Source organism: Artemia sp. Qi Xiang Cuo, chromosome 7 (genome assembly GCF_049724085.1).
Source record: "Artemia sp. Qi Xiang Cuo chromosome 7, ASM4972408v1, whole genome shotgun sequence".
Taxonomy (NCBI): domain Eukaryota; kingdom Metazoa; phylum Arthropoda; class Branchiopoda; order Anostraca; family Artemiidae; genus Artemia; species Artemia sp. Qi Xiang Cuo.
The window spans coordinates 10,337,971-10,357,006 of NC_142800.1; the positions used below are offsets into that span (position 1 = coordinate 10,337,971).

Consider the following 19,036-nt stretch of genomic DNA (forward strand, 5'->3'; position numbering starts at 1 on the left):
ATGTAACCGTGTTTCCTTATAGCATTGAAAAAGTCAAGCGGTTACCCCCCCCCCCCCCAAAAAAATTGTTTGGTTTTGTATTTTCATTGGCCTTAGAACAAACCAAAAACAATCTCGATTAAGATTGGATCATCATTTCTTCAATTTTATTTTCCTTTTATCAGAAAAATAAATGAATCTCTGATAAGCCGAACAAAATAAGTTTTTACTATGCTTAATTTACACATTCTGTCTGATAAATTTAATGTGTTAAATGCTTTGATTGTGGTTCCCCGAGGCCATATCATTGGTTCAAAGGTTTTATTTACATCAATGGGCTGGCTCTTATGACTAACACTAACAATCAATGAGTATATGCTCATTATTTAGTAAAATTACCCCTTTCTGAGACCTCATCTCGCAATCTCCCAATGTCGCAGCAGTTTCAATGAACTTAAAATAATTTTATTAGAGAGACAGGTGACTTTCTGCACAGTAGAACAGAGTGGGTTTTTACTATGCTTGATTCATAAATTCTCTCAGATGAATTTAAAGTTTTGACTGGGGTTCCTCACGGTAATATCACTGGTCCTACGCTTTTCATTTACATCATTGGGCTGGATCTTAATATTAACAATAAAATAACTACATGCTGATTATTTAATATAATTATCTCTTTCCACCTCATCACTTGCTCTTCCAATGTCATATCAGTTTGAATGAGCTTGAAAGAAGTCTATTAGAAAGAGAGATGAGTTTTTGAAGACCGAAATAGAGTAAGTTTTTACTATGCTTGATACCTAAATTCTCTCAGATCAAATTAAAGTTTTGACTGGAGTTCCCTAAGGCCATATCACTGGTTCGAAGCTTTATTTTTATCAAAAAGCAGGCTCTTATGACTAAAACTACCAATAATATGAGTATATACTCATTATTTAGTATATTTCCCCCTTTCTGAGACCTCACCTCGCAATCTTCTAATGTCGTAGGAGTTTGAATGACCTTGAAAGAAATATATTAGAAATATAGATGACTTTCTAAAGAACAAAACAGATCAAGTTTTTACTATGCTTGATTCCTAATTTCTCTCAGGTGAATTTAAATCTTAGAAAGATAGATGACTTTCTGAAGAGGAAAACAGAGTAAGTTTTTATTATGCTGTATTCATAAATTCTCTCAGATCAACTTAAAGTTTTGACTGAGGTTTCTCACGGTAATATCATTGGTCCAACACTTTTCATTTAAATAACTGGGCTGGACCTTAATATTAACAATAAAAAAGTACGTGCTGATTATTTAGTATGATTCTCTCTTTCCGAGACCTCATCACGTAATCTTCCAATGTCGCATCAGTTTGAATGAGCTTGAAAGAAATCTATTAGAAAGATAGATGACTTTTGGATGGCCAAACAGAGTAAGTCTTTACTAGGCTTAATTTACACATTTTCTCAGATGAATTTAAAGTTTTGACTGGGGTTTCTCAAGGTAATCCCATTTATCATGTATATAACTTATATACTTTTCATATATATTACTGGGTAGAATCACATTATTACCAATAAAATAACAATCTGCTAATTATTTATTATGATTACCTCTTTCCGAGATCTCATTGCACAATCTTCTAAAGTTTCAGCAGCCTCGTATTTTCCTTGACGTCTATAAAGAGCACCTAGATTCTTCAGCGTCGTTGTGACAGTCGGCGAGTCAACCTTGGCTGCTTTATGCCAACCACCATATTCTGCGTATGGCGCCGGAGCTCCATTGGTACGCTTCATTTCTTCTCGCTCTTCAGCCACTTGCCAGATAGGCTTGTTATTACCTAAACAACAACAAATGGTAAACAATCACTCCTTGGACACCACTTCATTTAGCATCCAATCAAATTCATAGAAACGAATGAACTTCAAAATTACTAAAATTAAATGATTTATATCTATTAAAATTAAGTTAAATTTAATCAAAATTAACTTAAAATTGAATTATTTAAATTAAATCTCATTAAATTTATCTTAAATAAATTTAATTCAACTAAATTTATTTTTACTAAAATAGAATCAAATTTAAATGATTTAACTTAACATATAATCAAATTCACAGTAATGCAAGCCGAGCAACTGAATGAGAAAAAAATTACATACCTCTCATTTTTAAGTTCCCTGCTATTCACTATAACTTTTACCAGCAACACATTAGTCGGGTTAAACCAACTATGAATTAATAACACTTGACAAATAAAATGGCAATTACTCTGTACTGCATATAGTATTTCCCGATGCTAGATATAATATCACAACTCACACAGCTAGACATAATACTCAATAGTGTCGTATTGGCAGATTCATGCTCCCAAAAATTGTCAAAAATTCCGAAATGACACTCAACGGTGTCGCATCCCCAGATAGATACTCCTCAAAATTACCAAAAATTCCGGAATATTACACTATGTCTAAAACCCAGTTTTTATCCAAAACACAGTCGCAGCATTTACCAATACCACAGTAAATCAATTTTAGCATAGATTGAAATGGCTACATTCGTGTTTGGAATGCGATCTCGTCCAAGATTTGATATTAAAACATGTAATTTATCCTGCTTGAAGTGGTACCAATCCTCTCTTTCTAACAACGTTGAATTTAATAACTTTTAACAATCCTTGCTAACTTTTAACCAGTCAAACCACTTTTTAATTTAGCAATACTTGACGAATAATTTAGCGACTACCTGTACTACATATAATATTTCTCCATACTCGACGAGACGCAGCCAAGCAAAGCTTAACAGTATCCTATTGGTGAATTGACACCCCTCGGAATTTTTGTCTGAAACTCGTTTTTCTGGTCCAGAATGCAATTTTGTACAAATTTAACCCCACAGTACAGCTGATTTTAGCCATACAAAGGGTTGGAGGGTAGGGTTACAAAAAACACATCAAAATTTTTTTTATATTTATTTGTGTTACGTTTTTACAGGTGAGGCAAACATTTCGGGGGGGGGGGTCGACCCCCTCCCCCCCAAATTTTATTGACCCGCTAGCCATGGAGAAAAAAAGTTAAAGAGGACATATCAGTGTTACCAGTGCAAAAAAGTGATTTTCTTGTTCAAGCCAGGGGACTGTAAGTTTCCTGTATAAGATTTTCCTATGGTGGTTTCAATGGTGTACTTTTTGTTTCAATCAAATGCCATTTCTAGGGGTTCCAGGCTATTATTCGAAATACCCATTAAATTGTTTTCAAAATACCTTTTTCCTATAAAGACTAATCGAGATAACAACTAACATTTCTGAATCAGCAACAAATGGCAATTTTATCTTAATAGCCAGTTTTTATTAAAAAGTATTTTTTAATTTTTGGTTACTATGGGCCATACTTCGTTCTTTAGTTGTTGCAGCTAACGCTAAACCACGCTCTGATTACATACTTAAATGTGTATAATAAAAAATATTATTTCGTCTGCTGAAAGTGATACCCATTTTCATTTATTCTACGCCCTTTTGATTAATCACTTGTATAATCCTTAAAATGCATGAGATAGGGAGGCACAAAATTATTGCATTTATGTGAGAATTTTTGAGGCCTCACATATAAACTATACGCTGGGCCATATCCAGGATTTTTTTTTCGGGGTGGGGAGTACAAAAGTTTTTTTTTCGAAGGAGTTTACAAAAGAATATTTTAAAAAACGCATCAAAAACTTGTTTATATTCATTTTTGTTACTTTTTTATGAGCCAAAAAAGTCGAGTGGATACGGCCTTGACTATACATATATAGCTTCATATTTATCCACACATATAACCTAACCTGATAATCCATGAAGAACTGCTTCAACAAATATGAAAAACCAAATCCTCAGTCAATTCAATACCCAACACGTTAATGACCCAAGGCTTACACTTTTGGACCAATAAAATTTCAATTTTACTGGGTAACAGAAAATAAAGTTGTTGTTTTTTTGTTTTTTTAAGACAAAAGCATGCTTTTAAAAAGATGTTTTAGTATCTATGTTTTATACTGTATTTAAAACTTAGTTGAAATCTTAGTTTGAAAATTATATCATCAAAGTAGCGGCTCCAGTCCCTCTTCCGGTCAGGCGATCATTCTAAACCATCGACAGTTACATACTACCACTAACAACTCACCGCAGCACCAACCCGCCTTAGGGAAACAGAGCTACGCACCCTCCTCCTCCATCCCAATCTATTCAAAACCTCTCTTTTTACACCCTCCCAGGAAGTTCCTATTTCCTTTAAATCTTTTTTTTATAGGACCTGATTTTTCGTTTAGCCCAACACGGTTGGCCGAAAAGGACAATCTTCGGCAATCTGTCATCCTCCATCCGCAAAACTTGCCCTAGTCCTCTCAACCTTTCTTTCATTATAGTCCTAGAAAGCGGGATTGACACATTTTCCGTACAGACTACTGTTTGAAATACGATCAGTCAGCCGGGTACCTAGAACAATCCGTAGGCAATTTCTATGGAAAACATCTAACAAATCTTCATCCGCTATTCGGAGCGCCCATGCTTCAGAGCTATATTTGACCACTGTCAACAGTGTAGCTTCTAATATTCTAATCTTGGTTGGCAGACTTATTTTCTTATTCTTCCAAACTCTTTTAACTGTTAAAAAAAAAAAAACACCCTGAGCCTTGCCTATTCTACTTTTAACATCTTCACTGCTCTCACCGTCTTTACTAATAATTAAATACAAAAAACAAGTTTTTTTTAACTGAAAGTAAAGAGCAACATCAAAACTTAAAACGAACAGAAATTATTCCATATATGAAAGGGGATGTCCCCTCCTCAACGCCTCGCTCTTTACACTAAAGTTTTTTATTGTTTAAAAAAATAGAGATGTGAGAAAGAGTCAAACTTTAGCGTAAAAATGTCGCCTTACTCTCAGTTATAAAAATTTGTTTTTTTTTATTCAATTTTTGAACGTTTTTGAATTAATACAGGTTTTGTTTTTGGCTCATCGTACATGAATAATTAAAACAAAATTCGCATATTAATTTTAATTTTATTTGGTTAAATGGCTTTCTCGAAAGTTGTTTAATTTTATTTACGAACATTTTTATTAGTAATAAATATTTGTAGCTTACGAATTAACTTACGTAACGAACTTCTATGTTCATATATTTTTAATACGTATATTAGGGATTCGCCCCCTAGTCAATACCTCACTCTTTACGCTAAATTTCGAATTAAATTTCGCTAAATTGACGCTAAATTTCGAGGTATTGACTAGGGGGCGAACACAATCATATACGTGGCAATTATTGTTCGTTTTAAGTTTTGATGTTGCTCCTTACTTTCAGTTGAAAAACTTGTTTTTTTTATATTTAATTTCTGATCTTTTTTTTCAATAATGCTGGGAAATCCGGCGCCCCCTTCATAGCAATGTCCCCCATGAAAACTTCCATGGAAAGATCCTCCCAAATAACCCTAAGACCCCCCCCCCCACTACCAGAAAAAAATCCCCCCCTGAAAACGTCTGTATACTTCCCAATAACCAATACTACATGTAAACGTTGGGTAAAGTTCATAACATTCAGCCCTCCCCCGGGGACACTTCGAGGGATTAAGTCATCCTAAAAGACATAGTTATTGTATTTTCGACCATGCTGAACAAAATGGCTATCTCAAAATTTTGATCGGGTGACTTTGGGGAAAAAATGAGCATGGGAGGGGGCCTAGTTGCCCTCCATTTTTTCTTTGGTCACTTAAAAAGGGCACTTTAACTTTTAATTTCCGTTCGAATGAGCCCTCCCACGATATTCTAGGACCACTAGGTCGATACAATCACCCCTGAAAAAAAAACACAAAAAAACACGCATCCGTGATCTTTCTTCTGGCAAAAATACAAAATTCCACATTTTTGCAGATAGGAGCTTGAAACCTCTACAGTAGGGTTCTTTGACATGCTGAATCTGATGGTGTGGTCTTCATTAAGGTTCTATAGCTTTTAGGGGGTGTTTCCCCCTTTTTTCAAAAAACTGACAAATCTTCTCAGGCGCGTAAATTTTGATGGGTAAGATTAAACTTGATGAAACTTATATATTTAAAAGCGCATTAAAATCTAATGCTTTTGATGTATCTAATGGTATGAAAATTCCTATATTTAGAGTTTTGGTTATCATTGAGCCGGGTCGGCCCTTACTTACAGTTCGTTACCACGAACTATTTGATACTACCAATGTAAGTGAAGCTGCCCATCTGATCAATCTTTTCGTTACCCAATGTCACGTTTTCATCTTTACTTATTCCTATCCTTAGTGGCTTAGTCTTCTTAGCGTTAATTTTCAAAACCTATTCTAGCAACCTGAATTCGCAAAACCTCTAAAAGTTCATTCATTTTGCTCACAATCTCATCTAGGATGCTTAAATCATCAGCATAATCTAAGTACAAGAGAGCTTTTCCTCTCCATTTGATTCCAAGGTCTCCCGTTGCCTTTCCTGTGCTCCTTAAGACAAAATCTATCAAAATGATCCATATAAAGGGAGATAGAACACAACCTTGCTTGACTCTTGATTTAATACAAAACCAGTTGCTAACCTCATTTCCTACCTTGACCGCAGCAGTGTTATTCTCGTACATAGCACTAATCACTTTAATGTATTTGTCTGGTATACCATACAAGGATAAAACCTTTGCTAAAGTTCTTCTTTTATCAGAATCGAACGCTTGCTCATAATCTATAAAATTGAGGACCAAAGGTCTTTGACAACTCAGGCACTCCTCAATTATTAACCTAAGAGTGAAAATTAGGTCGACACATCCTCTACCTTTTCTAAAACCGCACTGTTCTTCTCTTAAAACTTTGGCTACAGCATCTCTCAGTCTAAAAAGTACCATATTACTAAATCCTTTGTTACCTACAGAGACCAGACTAATGCCTCAATAATTACCACACTCACTCTTATCCCATTTCTTATAAAGTGGTTTAATTAAGGTTTTCCTAAAATTATTAGGTACTTCCCCTTTTTCAAAAATCACATTCATAATCTTCAGTTTAAAAATTAATTTATTATAATTAAGATAGTAAATAAATTAATTAAGTTTTAATTATTACTATCTTAAAAAAAATTAATAATATAATTAATTTATTTACTATCACTGGAAATAAGTGTTGAAAGCAATATTTTCAATATTTCAAATTTTTATTTTTATGTAATTTAAGAAGCAAAAATCAAACACAGTTTTCAAAGATTTTCAGTTTTTCAAATAGCAGAATTTTTTGTTTTGTTTTTAGTGCATTTAGGGGTAAAGCATGCTTTTAAAAATACTTTATAATATTAAAATTTTATTTTGTTTATTTGTAAAAATTTTTAGTTGAAAAATCTTGGTTTCTGAATTGTATCATTCAAGGATTATGTCCAGCCTATCTCCCGGTCAAGCAATCATTCTAAGACTTCCATGGTTAATTCGAGCTCTAATACAAGTTAATGCATTAAATAATCTCAATTAACTCGTATATTTTATCGTTGACAATAAATATGTATGCAATATTTGGGCACAATCAGCCTATGGTAATAGAATGAAATACTGATGTTGATATTTAACCTAGACAGGGGAAGTTACATAAAAGCGTCAAAAGTAGTAATTAAGTATATTTATTTACCGTCAATGCTTCCAAATTCTTTTTCATGCGCCCGAGTGAGAACTTGCTTATACAATATCTCTGCTTCTTTGTATTTTCCTTGTTTCAAATAAGCAGAAGCCAAGTTGTTTTTTGTTTTCGCAACATTCGGGTCGTCTGGACCAAGTTGTGATTCGTATATCTCAAGAGCACGTTGATAGTATCTTTCAACCTCTTCATACTTACCCTAGAAACACAAAAAATGGTAAGTTTATGCACAGTCTTTCTGTGTTTAAAAGCACTGTAACGTCCACACTATGATGATGGACAATTTAAAATATAAGTGATATTAGTAATAAACGTTACTTTATATTGTTGGTGAGTGTCTGCAAATCAAGAAAAAGCCTATTTAGTGGAAATCCGTGAACACCAGAGGTCTACAGCCATCTAAAATGCCTGGCTAAGTCAGTCTGTAGAGCCCCACACTCCCAATCTTTTGTTAACGGGTTCGAGCTCGACGATAGGCTTTATTTTCCATCCGCAAAATTTGAAATAATGAAAATATATCCCTTTTGGGGTAAAAGTTGAATTTGTGGAGCCAGAATAACGATAATTACACTGTTAAAATGATAAAGAGTTTGGATAGAGAGATGGATAAAGAGTTTAATTAGTAAGAGGAGGTGGGTCTTTTCTCTTCACCAATGAGCATTCCTGAAATTGTAGTTTAGCCTTATACCCTATTTTGTGTTACGGCTGAAGGATCGAGTTGAAAATTTCATTTTTTTTTTTGGGGGGGGGGGGCAAAGCAACTAAAAAATTTTGTTCGGATGGGAGGGGGGTCGGCAAAGTGACACCAGAAACTGGATTACCAGCCTTTTTATTTGTCCTTTTTAGGGTAATTTTTTCTTTATCCTTTATATTTATCCTTTTTTGGAAAACTCTGGCCCGCCGTGGAAAAAGTGGGGTAGCATAGTAGCCATGCTACTTTGGCAGCTTTTAGAATTCTGTCAAATTCTACTACTGGCAGCTTTGGGACTTTTTCCATACCTGTCTCCAGCTTTAAGGACAGATAAACTTTAAACTAAAGGGTATTCTTTATTGTTTTTAGAAAAGACGTAGAATTAACCTAATTAAGGCAAACATCATATCTCTGGAGGAAGCCAAAGATCACGTGACCATCATATTGGGAGGGAACGAACTACACAAAACATTTTAGAAATATGGTATATAATAGTAAAACCAAAAATGTTACTTCTTAGAAGAGTAAGAAGGAAATTACTTGTGTACACTGTTCAGGTAATATGAAACGGGAGGCGACAGGGGGACTCTTCCGGATAGTGAATTAGGGGATTGAAAACCGCAGCCTAGGATGTGAACAATCATGCAGGAAGTATATATTTGTTATCTAACTTATTGCAATAAAAGGAAAAACATACTTAACTATAATTGGACTCTTACCTATGAGAATGCTGCTTACATTTCTGCGAGGAGAGAAAGATGAAAATAGAGAAAGGAGGAGAGGTGGAGGGGGATCATTTCATAAAAAAGCATGTTTTCACAGTCCCAATTTAATTTGAATATACTTCACCCTAAATTTTCCCCATAAAAAAGTTCTTTAGGCCCATTCCCCTAATAACTAAGTATACTATTACTATTCAACCACTATGTGCCGTCATATACAGCATATATACCACTCATCACAGCACAAGGCCACCAAAGGCTAACACAACAGCGCAAGTTTCCACTTTCTTTAGTTTCTGTTTTTGCTCCGTTTCAGTTTCTTGGCTGTAACAAGAGTCAGCATTCTTCAAGGGGGATGGACTCCCGACAGGCATAACTAATCAACCGTCATCATAGTTTCTATTTGGGTAATTCTATCTGAAGAGGGTGTATTTCCCCTTCCTCCCAAAGATCTATGAGGGAACACCCCCTGCCTGGAAATAAAAATATGAGGAGTCCTAAAATAGAATACAATGATGGTTACCCTCGAAAGCCACATTTGTGTTAAAGAAAGGTTAAAAATAATCAAAAGTAAATACTTGGTTTTGGCAAAGTAGAGCTAAATTATTCAGCTGCTTCGCTACATCTGGATGGTCTTTTCCAAGTACCTTCTCACGAATTTCCAGAGCCCGTTTGCATAAAGGCTCAGCCTCTTTGTATTTCCCACGTTTTCCGTAGAGGACAGCTAAATTGTTTAAAGTAGCAGCTACGGCTGGATGATTTTCACCAAGCGTTTTTTCTCGAATCTGCAGAGCATCGTTCAACAGGTTAGCAGCTTCTTTGTATTTATTCTGATCTCTAAAAAATCGTTATATGTTAATGTAACGATTTCCATATAAGACATATAATTACATATAACGATGTTAATATTATAACGATTAATAATATCTCGCATATCAGCAATATCTCAGGAACAGCTAAGGGTAATAAGTTAAAGCTTTAAGGGGATGTCGAACTAACCAAAATACACTATGTGGATACTACTGCTCCTACTATTACGACAACTACTACTATTATGACTGGTTCAACTACTTCTACTACGTTCACTACTACTACGAATACTACTGTTGACGGTCAACAGCTTTATTCCAACAATTATTACAATTAAAAACACCTACAGATTACGTTTTCCTATATAAATCCTTTTATAGAGGTGTATGACCTTCTTTAACTTTTTCATATAAAAACAAATTCTTTGTATATATTCATAACAATTTGAAAAGTGCCACCATTCAACAATTTTTTTTTTTACATACAACCACTTTTGGCCACACAATCCATAAGGCTTATTGTCAAATTTTCATTTTACATTTTCTATTTGCTGTCCATAAATATTCTCTCTGTAAGGTACCACCCTGCAAAGACTACTGCATTGGCAGCAAACTTAAGAGATGGACTTGAGATCTTTTAGTAAAATCAAGAAAACTAATCGTGCACACCTTTTTATGAAGATAAATTTTAACATATTCGAAGTCACAAGTTTGAAATTAGCTTGAAAATGAGTTTTCAAAATTTTATCCCAAAACTCTACTTTAACTTAAACTTAGTTTGACTAGCAATTCATCTTTACTAGTTGATCACCATCATGATCAAAAGTCAAGATACAGCACACCTCATCTGACAGCAAGAGATATTATAGTTAAATGGAATTAAATATACTAACAAGAAAATGTTTTCATGAGTGAAGAGGGGGGGAGTCTAGTCCTTAATATTCGTCTCTCTTGATCAGGTAGACAATAATACTAGTACTACAGCTAACAAATCACTGGAGCACCAAGACACCTGAGGCTAACACAGCTAAGCACGCTCCTCCTCTATCCCAGTCTATTCACAGCCTCCCTCTTTACACCCTCCAAGAAGTTCCCATTTCCCTTAAATCTTTCCTTACGAAATCTTTCCACCCCATTCGGGGACGGCCTGCTTTTCCTTTGGCCTCAGATGGTTGACCGACAAGGACGATCTTTACCAATCTGTCATCCTTCATCCGCAGAACGTGTCTTAGTCACCTCAACCTTTCTCTCATTATAGCCCTAGACATACATACATACATACATACAAACATGCGTGTATTTAAAAACCAGGAGCCATATAAACAAAAATAAATAAATAAAAAACAATAAGGAAAGAACAATAACACTCAACAAATTTAGAATACAGCTTCTTTCCGCGCCATCCGACTATTCTCTATAAAACAACCTAACGCAATAATTAGGTCCCTCGAAGTAGTCCCCAAAACATCCAGTAGCAGCCGTACATTCCCAAGGAAAAAATTAGCCCTAAAATTCACCAAACTTTGGCATCTACTCATAAAATGGTCTATCCCATCCCCAAGCTCCCCACAGAGGGGCAGGCACGCCTACTTCCCGAGCCATCCTCATCATTAGACTCCCAGTAGCCTTTACGCAGTGGTAAGCAATCTGCCCGCGCCTGCAACCAATACTTAAGGGTTCTCCATGGTAGGTTCAGCTTCAAATAATACTCCTCCCCATACACATCTTTAATCTGTCTATAAAAATGCAGGCTACTAGACTTTTCCAGATCCGTTAGCCAAACTTGAATCTCTTGGTCCCGAAGGCGCGATGCAAATTTACCGAGTAAATCTTCAGGTTTACCTAGAGGACCCTGCCCCTCATTCCGTGCCCATGATAAACCAGCATTATCCAACAGTGCTTTAACTTGTTTTGGCCATGCTGCCTTTTTGGTGAAACTCAACATCTCTGTGTAGGCCGCTTTCGCCCGGCGGTTATCAGGTAAGCGCGTAACCTGTAACCAAAACTTATTCATTTGTACAGTCCTCATATAACGTAGATCCTGCAAACCTAAACCACCCCTTAGGAACAAACTATTAAAATTATTTTGGAGGCCTATAACTCTTTTAAAATACATAAACTGCAGAGATTCCAGTTGTTTTACCGTAGTAGTCCCCCACAACTCACATCCATAATGGGCAACAGGTAGCACTTTAGTGATAAAAAGGTACTTGTGCATCTTCATATTTTTGATTCCCATGATATGTTTTTGTCGAAGTAGAGCACAAGCAGCTGCCTCACTACGTGAAATCAAACAATTTAATGTGTTTGGTCCAAGTCCCATTTGTTGCAACCATCAATCCCATATAGTTATGCTTTGGAATTACTTTTATTGCCTCACCGTTATAAGTGAGTGAGTAATCCTGGGGTCCATTGGGCTTCCTACTTTGGAAGATGAAAATTTCTGTCTTACATGCGTTCAGCTTCAACTTCTTCAATTCTAGGTATGATTCATTTAAATTCAGAAGAGTTTGGAGTTCCTCGGCTGATTTAGCCACTAAAGCTGTGTCGTCAACGAACGGCAAAAAAGAAAATAGGGTATTCGCTAGTGATACCACTGGGGCCCATCTCATTTCATGGAACTCTGCAAAATCATTGATATACAGACTAAAAAGTTTCGGTGACAACGTGCATCCTTGGCGAACTCCTCTAAAGGTTCTGAATGGCCTAGATACACCTTTTTTAACAATAAAAACCACAGATAAAGTTATCTCATTACATGTTAATTAATAGCATAATAAAAGGCCTGGGTAGGCCTATCTTAACAAGGTAACGGAATAAAATAGGTCTATCAATACTATCAGATGCCTTTTCAAAGTTCAAAAACGCAACAAAAAGCCTACCATTTCCTCTCCAATATTTTCCAATAAGAGCCTGGAGTATAAATACACGATATGTAGTTGAATAATCCTTTCAGCATCCTCCTTGGGTCTCACTGACAATATTTTCCTTTTCTAGCCACAGCCCTAATCTACCATCTAGAACATTTTCCAAAAATTTACTAATTCTTGGTACTAGACTAATAGGGCCATAGCTACCATGCTTCATTCGGTCACCCTTTTTAAAGAACGGCATTATAACCGACATATTCCATGCTGTTGGCCAACTACATGAAACCAGGACCTCATCATAGGCCTACAAAGTTAATAGAACTGGCAACAGGGGACCGATTTATTTCTTAAACATTGTTGACAAAATTCCATCAATACCCGGCGAGGATCCTCCAAGGTGGCTCTTGATGGATTGCTTTAGCTCACTCTCTGATATTTCCTGAAGTAGCTGGTAAGAATGCTCTGGGAGGGGGAATTCACTGACCACTGCATCTATCAGCTCAGTATACACTTGCGGATAGATGGGTGCCTGGCCAGCTGAGTTTCTATGATTCTCCAGGTCTTCAAAATAAGTCGGCCAAGAGTTAACTTCTGGGATCATTTTTGATTGGTCACGTGGCCCACGTAAATACTTCCAGAATTCCTTCATACTGGCCGATCTATAAGCTTGAAAACACTTCTCTTGCTCTTTAGTTTCATATCATGCTTTCTTCCTCCTTACTAAAGCCTTGTGTTCTTTTCTAGCTAATCTAAATGTTGACAGGGCTTCTTGTCGTTGCTCTGGGCCATTGGCATTTTTTACCTTCTTTAATAAGCTAAATAGGCACAACTTACTAAGCTTGCAATCATTATCAAAAGGACCTATTTTCGGCGGCATTCGTTTCAGGGCCCGAGCAGCCTCTTCATGGAGGAGTTGTGACAGGCAGCCAGTAATTATTTCAGGGTCCGAAGAGAGTTCACATAAACCCTTTAACTTATCCAAAATCTCTTCCGAGCAAAACCTATCTTTCAATGTTTTTGTTTCTTCATCAGTCCAATCTTGTCGTAACCGCCTTATAGCTTGGGCTCGGGATATACGGCTAGAATGAGGGAGAGAAAGAACATTAAACATCCTAGAAAGTTGGACAGAAAGTTTTATAGGAAAATGATCCGAACCCAGCCTAGACAGCAGAATTCTATAGCCCTAGACAGCAGAATTGAACTACTTTTTTCGTGGTTCTGCACGTATTTAATCGTTTATTCAACATTTTACCCAATTCTCATGGTCCGATTGAGCTAAAATTACGAAAACATATTGATTTCCAGTCTCTTTTCATTAAAAGATCTTTCAGACCCTTCCCAACACTCCTCCCCACCACCAGCTCCTTAACAGAGAGGTAGGTATGTTGTAGCTTCCCGTAACCACATTGAGCTGAAATTAGACTAAGGTACTAATTTCCAATGACAATAAATAAAAAGCTCCCCCACAACCCCTCTCCCCAACGCCGACTTTTTAGCAGAAAGGTAGAGAAATGTTGAAAAAGAGAAGAGAATACGCTTGAAAAAAGTTTGGAACTTTTACAAAAAGATGAGGCACATGATGTATGCATAATCTCTTTTATCATTTTCAAACAAACTCGTTTCCTCTTCGATGGGGTTAACAGATATTGCAACTCAACTACTGACTTATCAATAATATTAAAAAGCTGAATAGATAAACAAAGAATAAAAGGACAAAAGAAAATATATAATAAAGGGTAAAAAGAATTTAAAAAAAAACTTGCCTATAAACCAGAGCTAAAATATTCAGCATGGTCGCCACATCTGGATGATCGTGTCCAGACGTTTTTTCCAGATCTTCAAGAGCTTGCTTACAGAGTGGGACAGCCACTTCGTAACGACCTTGTGAGGCATATTGAATGACTAGATTATGAAGGGTTCTCAAACGAGCAGGAATTTCATAGCCTGCATTTGCTTGTTGTACCATTGCAAATTGAGCCTGCACTTGTGACATTCCTCAGAGAAGAGAAAGTGTTAAGAAATAGAAAATGCAATAATCAGTTGGTGATTGTCTAAAAGAGCACATCTTAAATCTCTAGGGCCCCATACGTGTATAAAGCTAGGGGTATCGCCCAGAGAAGACACATTATGTGACAATTATCTAAACGTGTGTACAATACTTACTTTCGTTTTTCCTTGGAATTACGTCTGTTAAAATCAACTATTTATTTCGTGCATTTCAAGCCAAAAGATGTGCCAAATCTACAAAAGTATGCCATCTGTGCATTTGAAGACGGCTTTCCCACTTGGACACCCTTGAATAAAACAAAAGAGATTCGCGGATAACTGCAGAATGTATATTAATAAGCAAATATACAAACGTGTGATATCTGTGTATTTGAAGAGGACTTTTCCACGAGGAAAACTTTAAATATAACCTAAATCTGCAAATATCTGATATTTATATATTTTGAGACATTCGATCCACCTGGATACCCTTGAATATAACCAAAGAGATCCAATGATAACTGTAGATGGTTTTTAAATGATCTAACCATCAGGGGGTCAGTGGCGTGACTCAGCCAGAGTCGACCCAACTCTAAATGGGCAATTGGAGAAATCTAGGGAAGGTAAGCAGGAACGGTGCAAAAAAGCAAAGGATGGCTGGCCCCCCAACCCTCACATTGCACTTCCCGGCTGAACGGCCACGAAACAGAGATCAGCATCACCGGTTTGAACCTTAAGGGTCTAGAGCCGTCAAACTTACCCATCACATACTGTTTCAAAGTAAGATGATCTTTTGATTAAATATTCAGCAGCTACATGCTCCTCAATACTAGCAATAGGTGCAACTAGACTTCCGGTGCAAAGGCCAGTGGAACGTCGCAGCAGTTGTGATCCGTGGGTGATAGTTGCTGAGAAATATATTTCCGGGGTAATAAATCGTATGCTGTCCCATATCACGTTTGTAGACGCGTTTTGATTATTGAAAATTATCATTTATATGGTTAACGTGTAAATTTGGGAACTTTTTGAAATAGATTTGGCGAGTACAAAGCAATCGCCAAACTCCATTACGATTGTTTTCTTTTTTACCTTATTAAGATTTTTAAATTTTTACCCTTTATTACCCATTTTTACCCTTATTAAATTTTCCCCCATTTTACCTTATTTTTTCCCCTTAAAATCCTCTTCCTCTTCCTGGTTCTTATTTTTAGCTCAACAGTACATTTGGGTGCTCGCACTTACATTGATATTCTATTTTTTTTGGGGGGGGGGGGAGTTCATGAATGAAGATGCTCTCTTTGTTCCTCACCGAGAAAGACCGGAAAAGTTTCTTGTATATCGTCGTAGGTGATGCTAATTCGTCGCAGCTTGTACTAATTACAAAGTATTAACTTGGCGAGTAGAAACTATATTCATTGCATTTACCTTTATAACTAAAACCCCTCTAAAACCTTCCTCTTTCCTAAATCCAAACTGTTTTTAGCTATAAAATAACTAAAAGTATCTTTTATTTGTCCACGAAGGACGACATCCAATCGATTGATACAAACCCTATCAAAATACTGAGCCAAATTACAAATTTGGCTCAAAATTCGTCAACTTAGTGTATTCCTCAGTTTTGCTTTGCTTTTGGATACTGCAACTGTAACTCTGAAGTCATTACAGCGCCAAGCCCCTTGAAACCAACACAGCAGCACACATTAACTTCCACCCAACTTTTGTAACTCGTTGTACGTTACTAACCAACTTTATACCCCTTCTGTAAAGCTTATACTCCCTTTATTGCTTTTCTGACAATCTTTTCCGCCCATTTTGGGCTTCCCTTCGGCCCAATTGCCAAAAATAAGAATTACGGCAGCATTTGGCAAAAATGGCATTGTTTGTACAACACACACCCCCTTAGGTAAATATCACAGAAACTGTGATATTTACCTGCTATGAAACTGTGATATTTACCACAGAAACCGTGATATTTACAACAGACACCCCCTTAGGTAAATATCACAGAAACGAGCGTGTACGCTACAACCCCAATACATCTTCACTCATCTCCTCTAAAGCTCTGAAGCGAAGACGACAAAGGAATTTCTTATGGATCTAGAAGTAAAAGTAGCATGAAACAAAAAATGTTTTAGAGGTAGCCCAATGGAAATAAATATTTGGGCAAAATCCTTATGGTAGCTATGCATACATTCTTTGATTTTTTTGATTTCTCAAAAAAAAAAAAATTACAAACAATATGGCAGAAAATTGAAGCATAGAATATGAACACTAAGAAAACCATATAAGATAACAACTCCACAAACAATTTTTGCCAATTTTTCAGACGCATAGACAAGAAAACATATTTGCTTTCCTTAGCTTCCAAAGGCTAACTTCTAAAGCAATACCGCTTCTGCTTCATTCAAAGCACAAAAATGTTCTTCCAGTCATTCCAAAAACGCTGCTTAACCACTGATATCTATTTTCATTATTTCATTAGAAAGGGGGAATAGGGCACGTTTCTGTCAAAACATACTCCATAAAACTTGGGCACTCAAACAACTACCGAATTCGGTACTTATGTATTATAGCAACCACACTCAACAAGTTTGATCTGATATGTATGTGTAAAACCGGTTTGTCTGTCTGCATACGGAGACAATTGCCTTAGGCACAGGGAGATAAACTGATATATAGGTATATTTCAATTAGATATTAAATATATAGTGGGTATTTTGGTTAGGTATTTAACATAACACGTTCTGGGTGGCCTCCTTTCAATAGTTCTTAGTTGTAGTTTCCATAAATTTGTTAGTAAAGTGTTATGTGTTCATCACATTTAGGTATACTTCATTAGGATTAAAAAAATTATTACATAAAAGAACTCTTTTATATTTCCTGGAATTTAGTTGGTTAATAGAGATAGATAGATAGATTTTATTGTGACAAAAGCCTCTTATGGCCCAAAAAAAAGAAAAAAGAAAAAAGAAACAGCACTTGAATATATTATAACAACATAGAAAACAATGACAATAAAATCCACCGTCAATTTGACGGTCACAATTCTTTATGACCGTCAAATATAACAACATAGAAAACATATAACAACATAGAAAACAATAACAATAAAATCCACCGTCAATTTGACGGTCACAACTCTTTATGACCGTCAAATATAACAACATAGAAAACACCACCGTCAATTTGACGGTCACAATTCTTTGTATATGGTCAGTCAAACGATAAAGTCACTATAATACATAAGTACCCATAAATATATCCATTGGAAATTCCTCTGGGAAAAATCTAGCATAATTTTTTCATAGCTCCATCATTTTAGAATCACACTTGACAACTGTAGCTTCTAACATCATTATCTTTATATAAGGGCTTATCCTTATTACAAAGTATAAGCTTTATGTATGTTCACTGCATTTATATCTATAGCTAAAACCCCTCTAAAACCACCCCCTTTCCTAGAAACTGAACGGTTTTTTCTAACTATAAATTAATCAAAAGTGTCTTTTAGTTCAAAATTCTTTTCTTTAGTAATGTTAAGCAACCTACCTCCAATCAAGCTAATCCCTCAAAAATACCACATTCACTCATACAGCCTTTCTTATATAAAGATTTAATTAAAACTCTCTGAAAGTCACTAGATACTTGACCATAATTAAACATTATCTTTTTCACCTCTTATTGTCTGGTACGCATTCTTGGCAGAAAGATGTGCCAAAGTAATCTTTTTCGGATCCCAACAACCTTTTTATTTTTAAAAACAACGTTTTTTAAAACCAACAATGTTTATTCAAACCAACAACGTTTTTCGAAAAAACGGTGCAACGTTTTTTCAGATTCCACGCATGTGCACATTTACTACAAACACTTACTACAAACACATTTCCGCACTTCAGCAGAGACCAATTTCATTCCGCTGCTCTTTTTATGACATATTTTTTTAATAAACATGTTTTTCAATAAATTTGACATATTTTTAAGTATTTTTGGATTTTTAAATTATTTTCAAACATTTATAGTGTTTCCTTCTCCACAGCCCCTATTTTGTACTGATACCAAGTTGCATTTGTGACAATTCATCCCTAGCTTTTTAGCTCTTTCTGGGTCTTAGTCTTCATTTTTAAACCACGAAATGTTTATTTTTCATCGAGTGGTTTGAGGCATTATTAGTATCCAGACTATCATTTTTGCATTCTTTGAAGGTCTTGAGAGAGATGATGGCAATTTTCGAAAATGCTCCCCGTACTTCTCGTACGTTGCACCAGTCTTTGAAAATTTATTTTTCAAAATTTAGAGAGGACACGACAATTTCATTTTTTTTAATTTTCCAATGAAAATTCTATTCCTATTCTG

General features: G+C 35.8%; 1 protein-coding gene across 6 annotated transcripts in view; it reads right to left on the reverse strand.

The window, feature by feature from the left end:
• Positions 1-19,036, reverse strand: part of Klc (kinesin light chain) — a 146,634-nt gene that overhangs the window by 57,388 nt on the left and 70,210 nt on the right. For 5 of the 6 annotated variants that reach the window (XM_089092014.1, XM_089092013.1, XM_089092011.1 and 2 more), the window contains exons 5-8: positions 14,461-14,692; positions 9,597-9,855; positions 7,600-7,804; positions 1,575-1,801 (exon numbers count right to left, since the gene is read on the reverse strand). In XM_089092014.1, coding sequence (XP_088948140.1) covers positions 1,575-1,801; positions 7,600-7,804; positions 9,597-9,855; positions 14,461-14,692 — 923 coding nt within the window. The remainder of the gene's footprint in view (positions 1-1,574; positions 1,802-7,599; positions 7,805-9,596; positions 9,856-14,460; positions 14,693-19,036) is intronic. The other variant, XM_089092012.1, reaches the window with a different exon arrangement.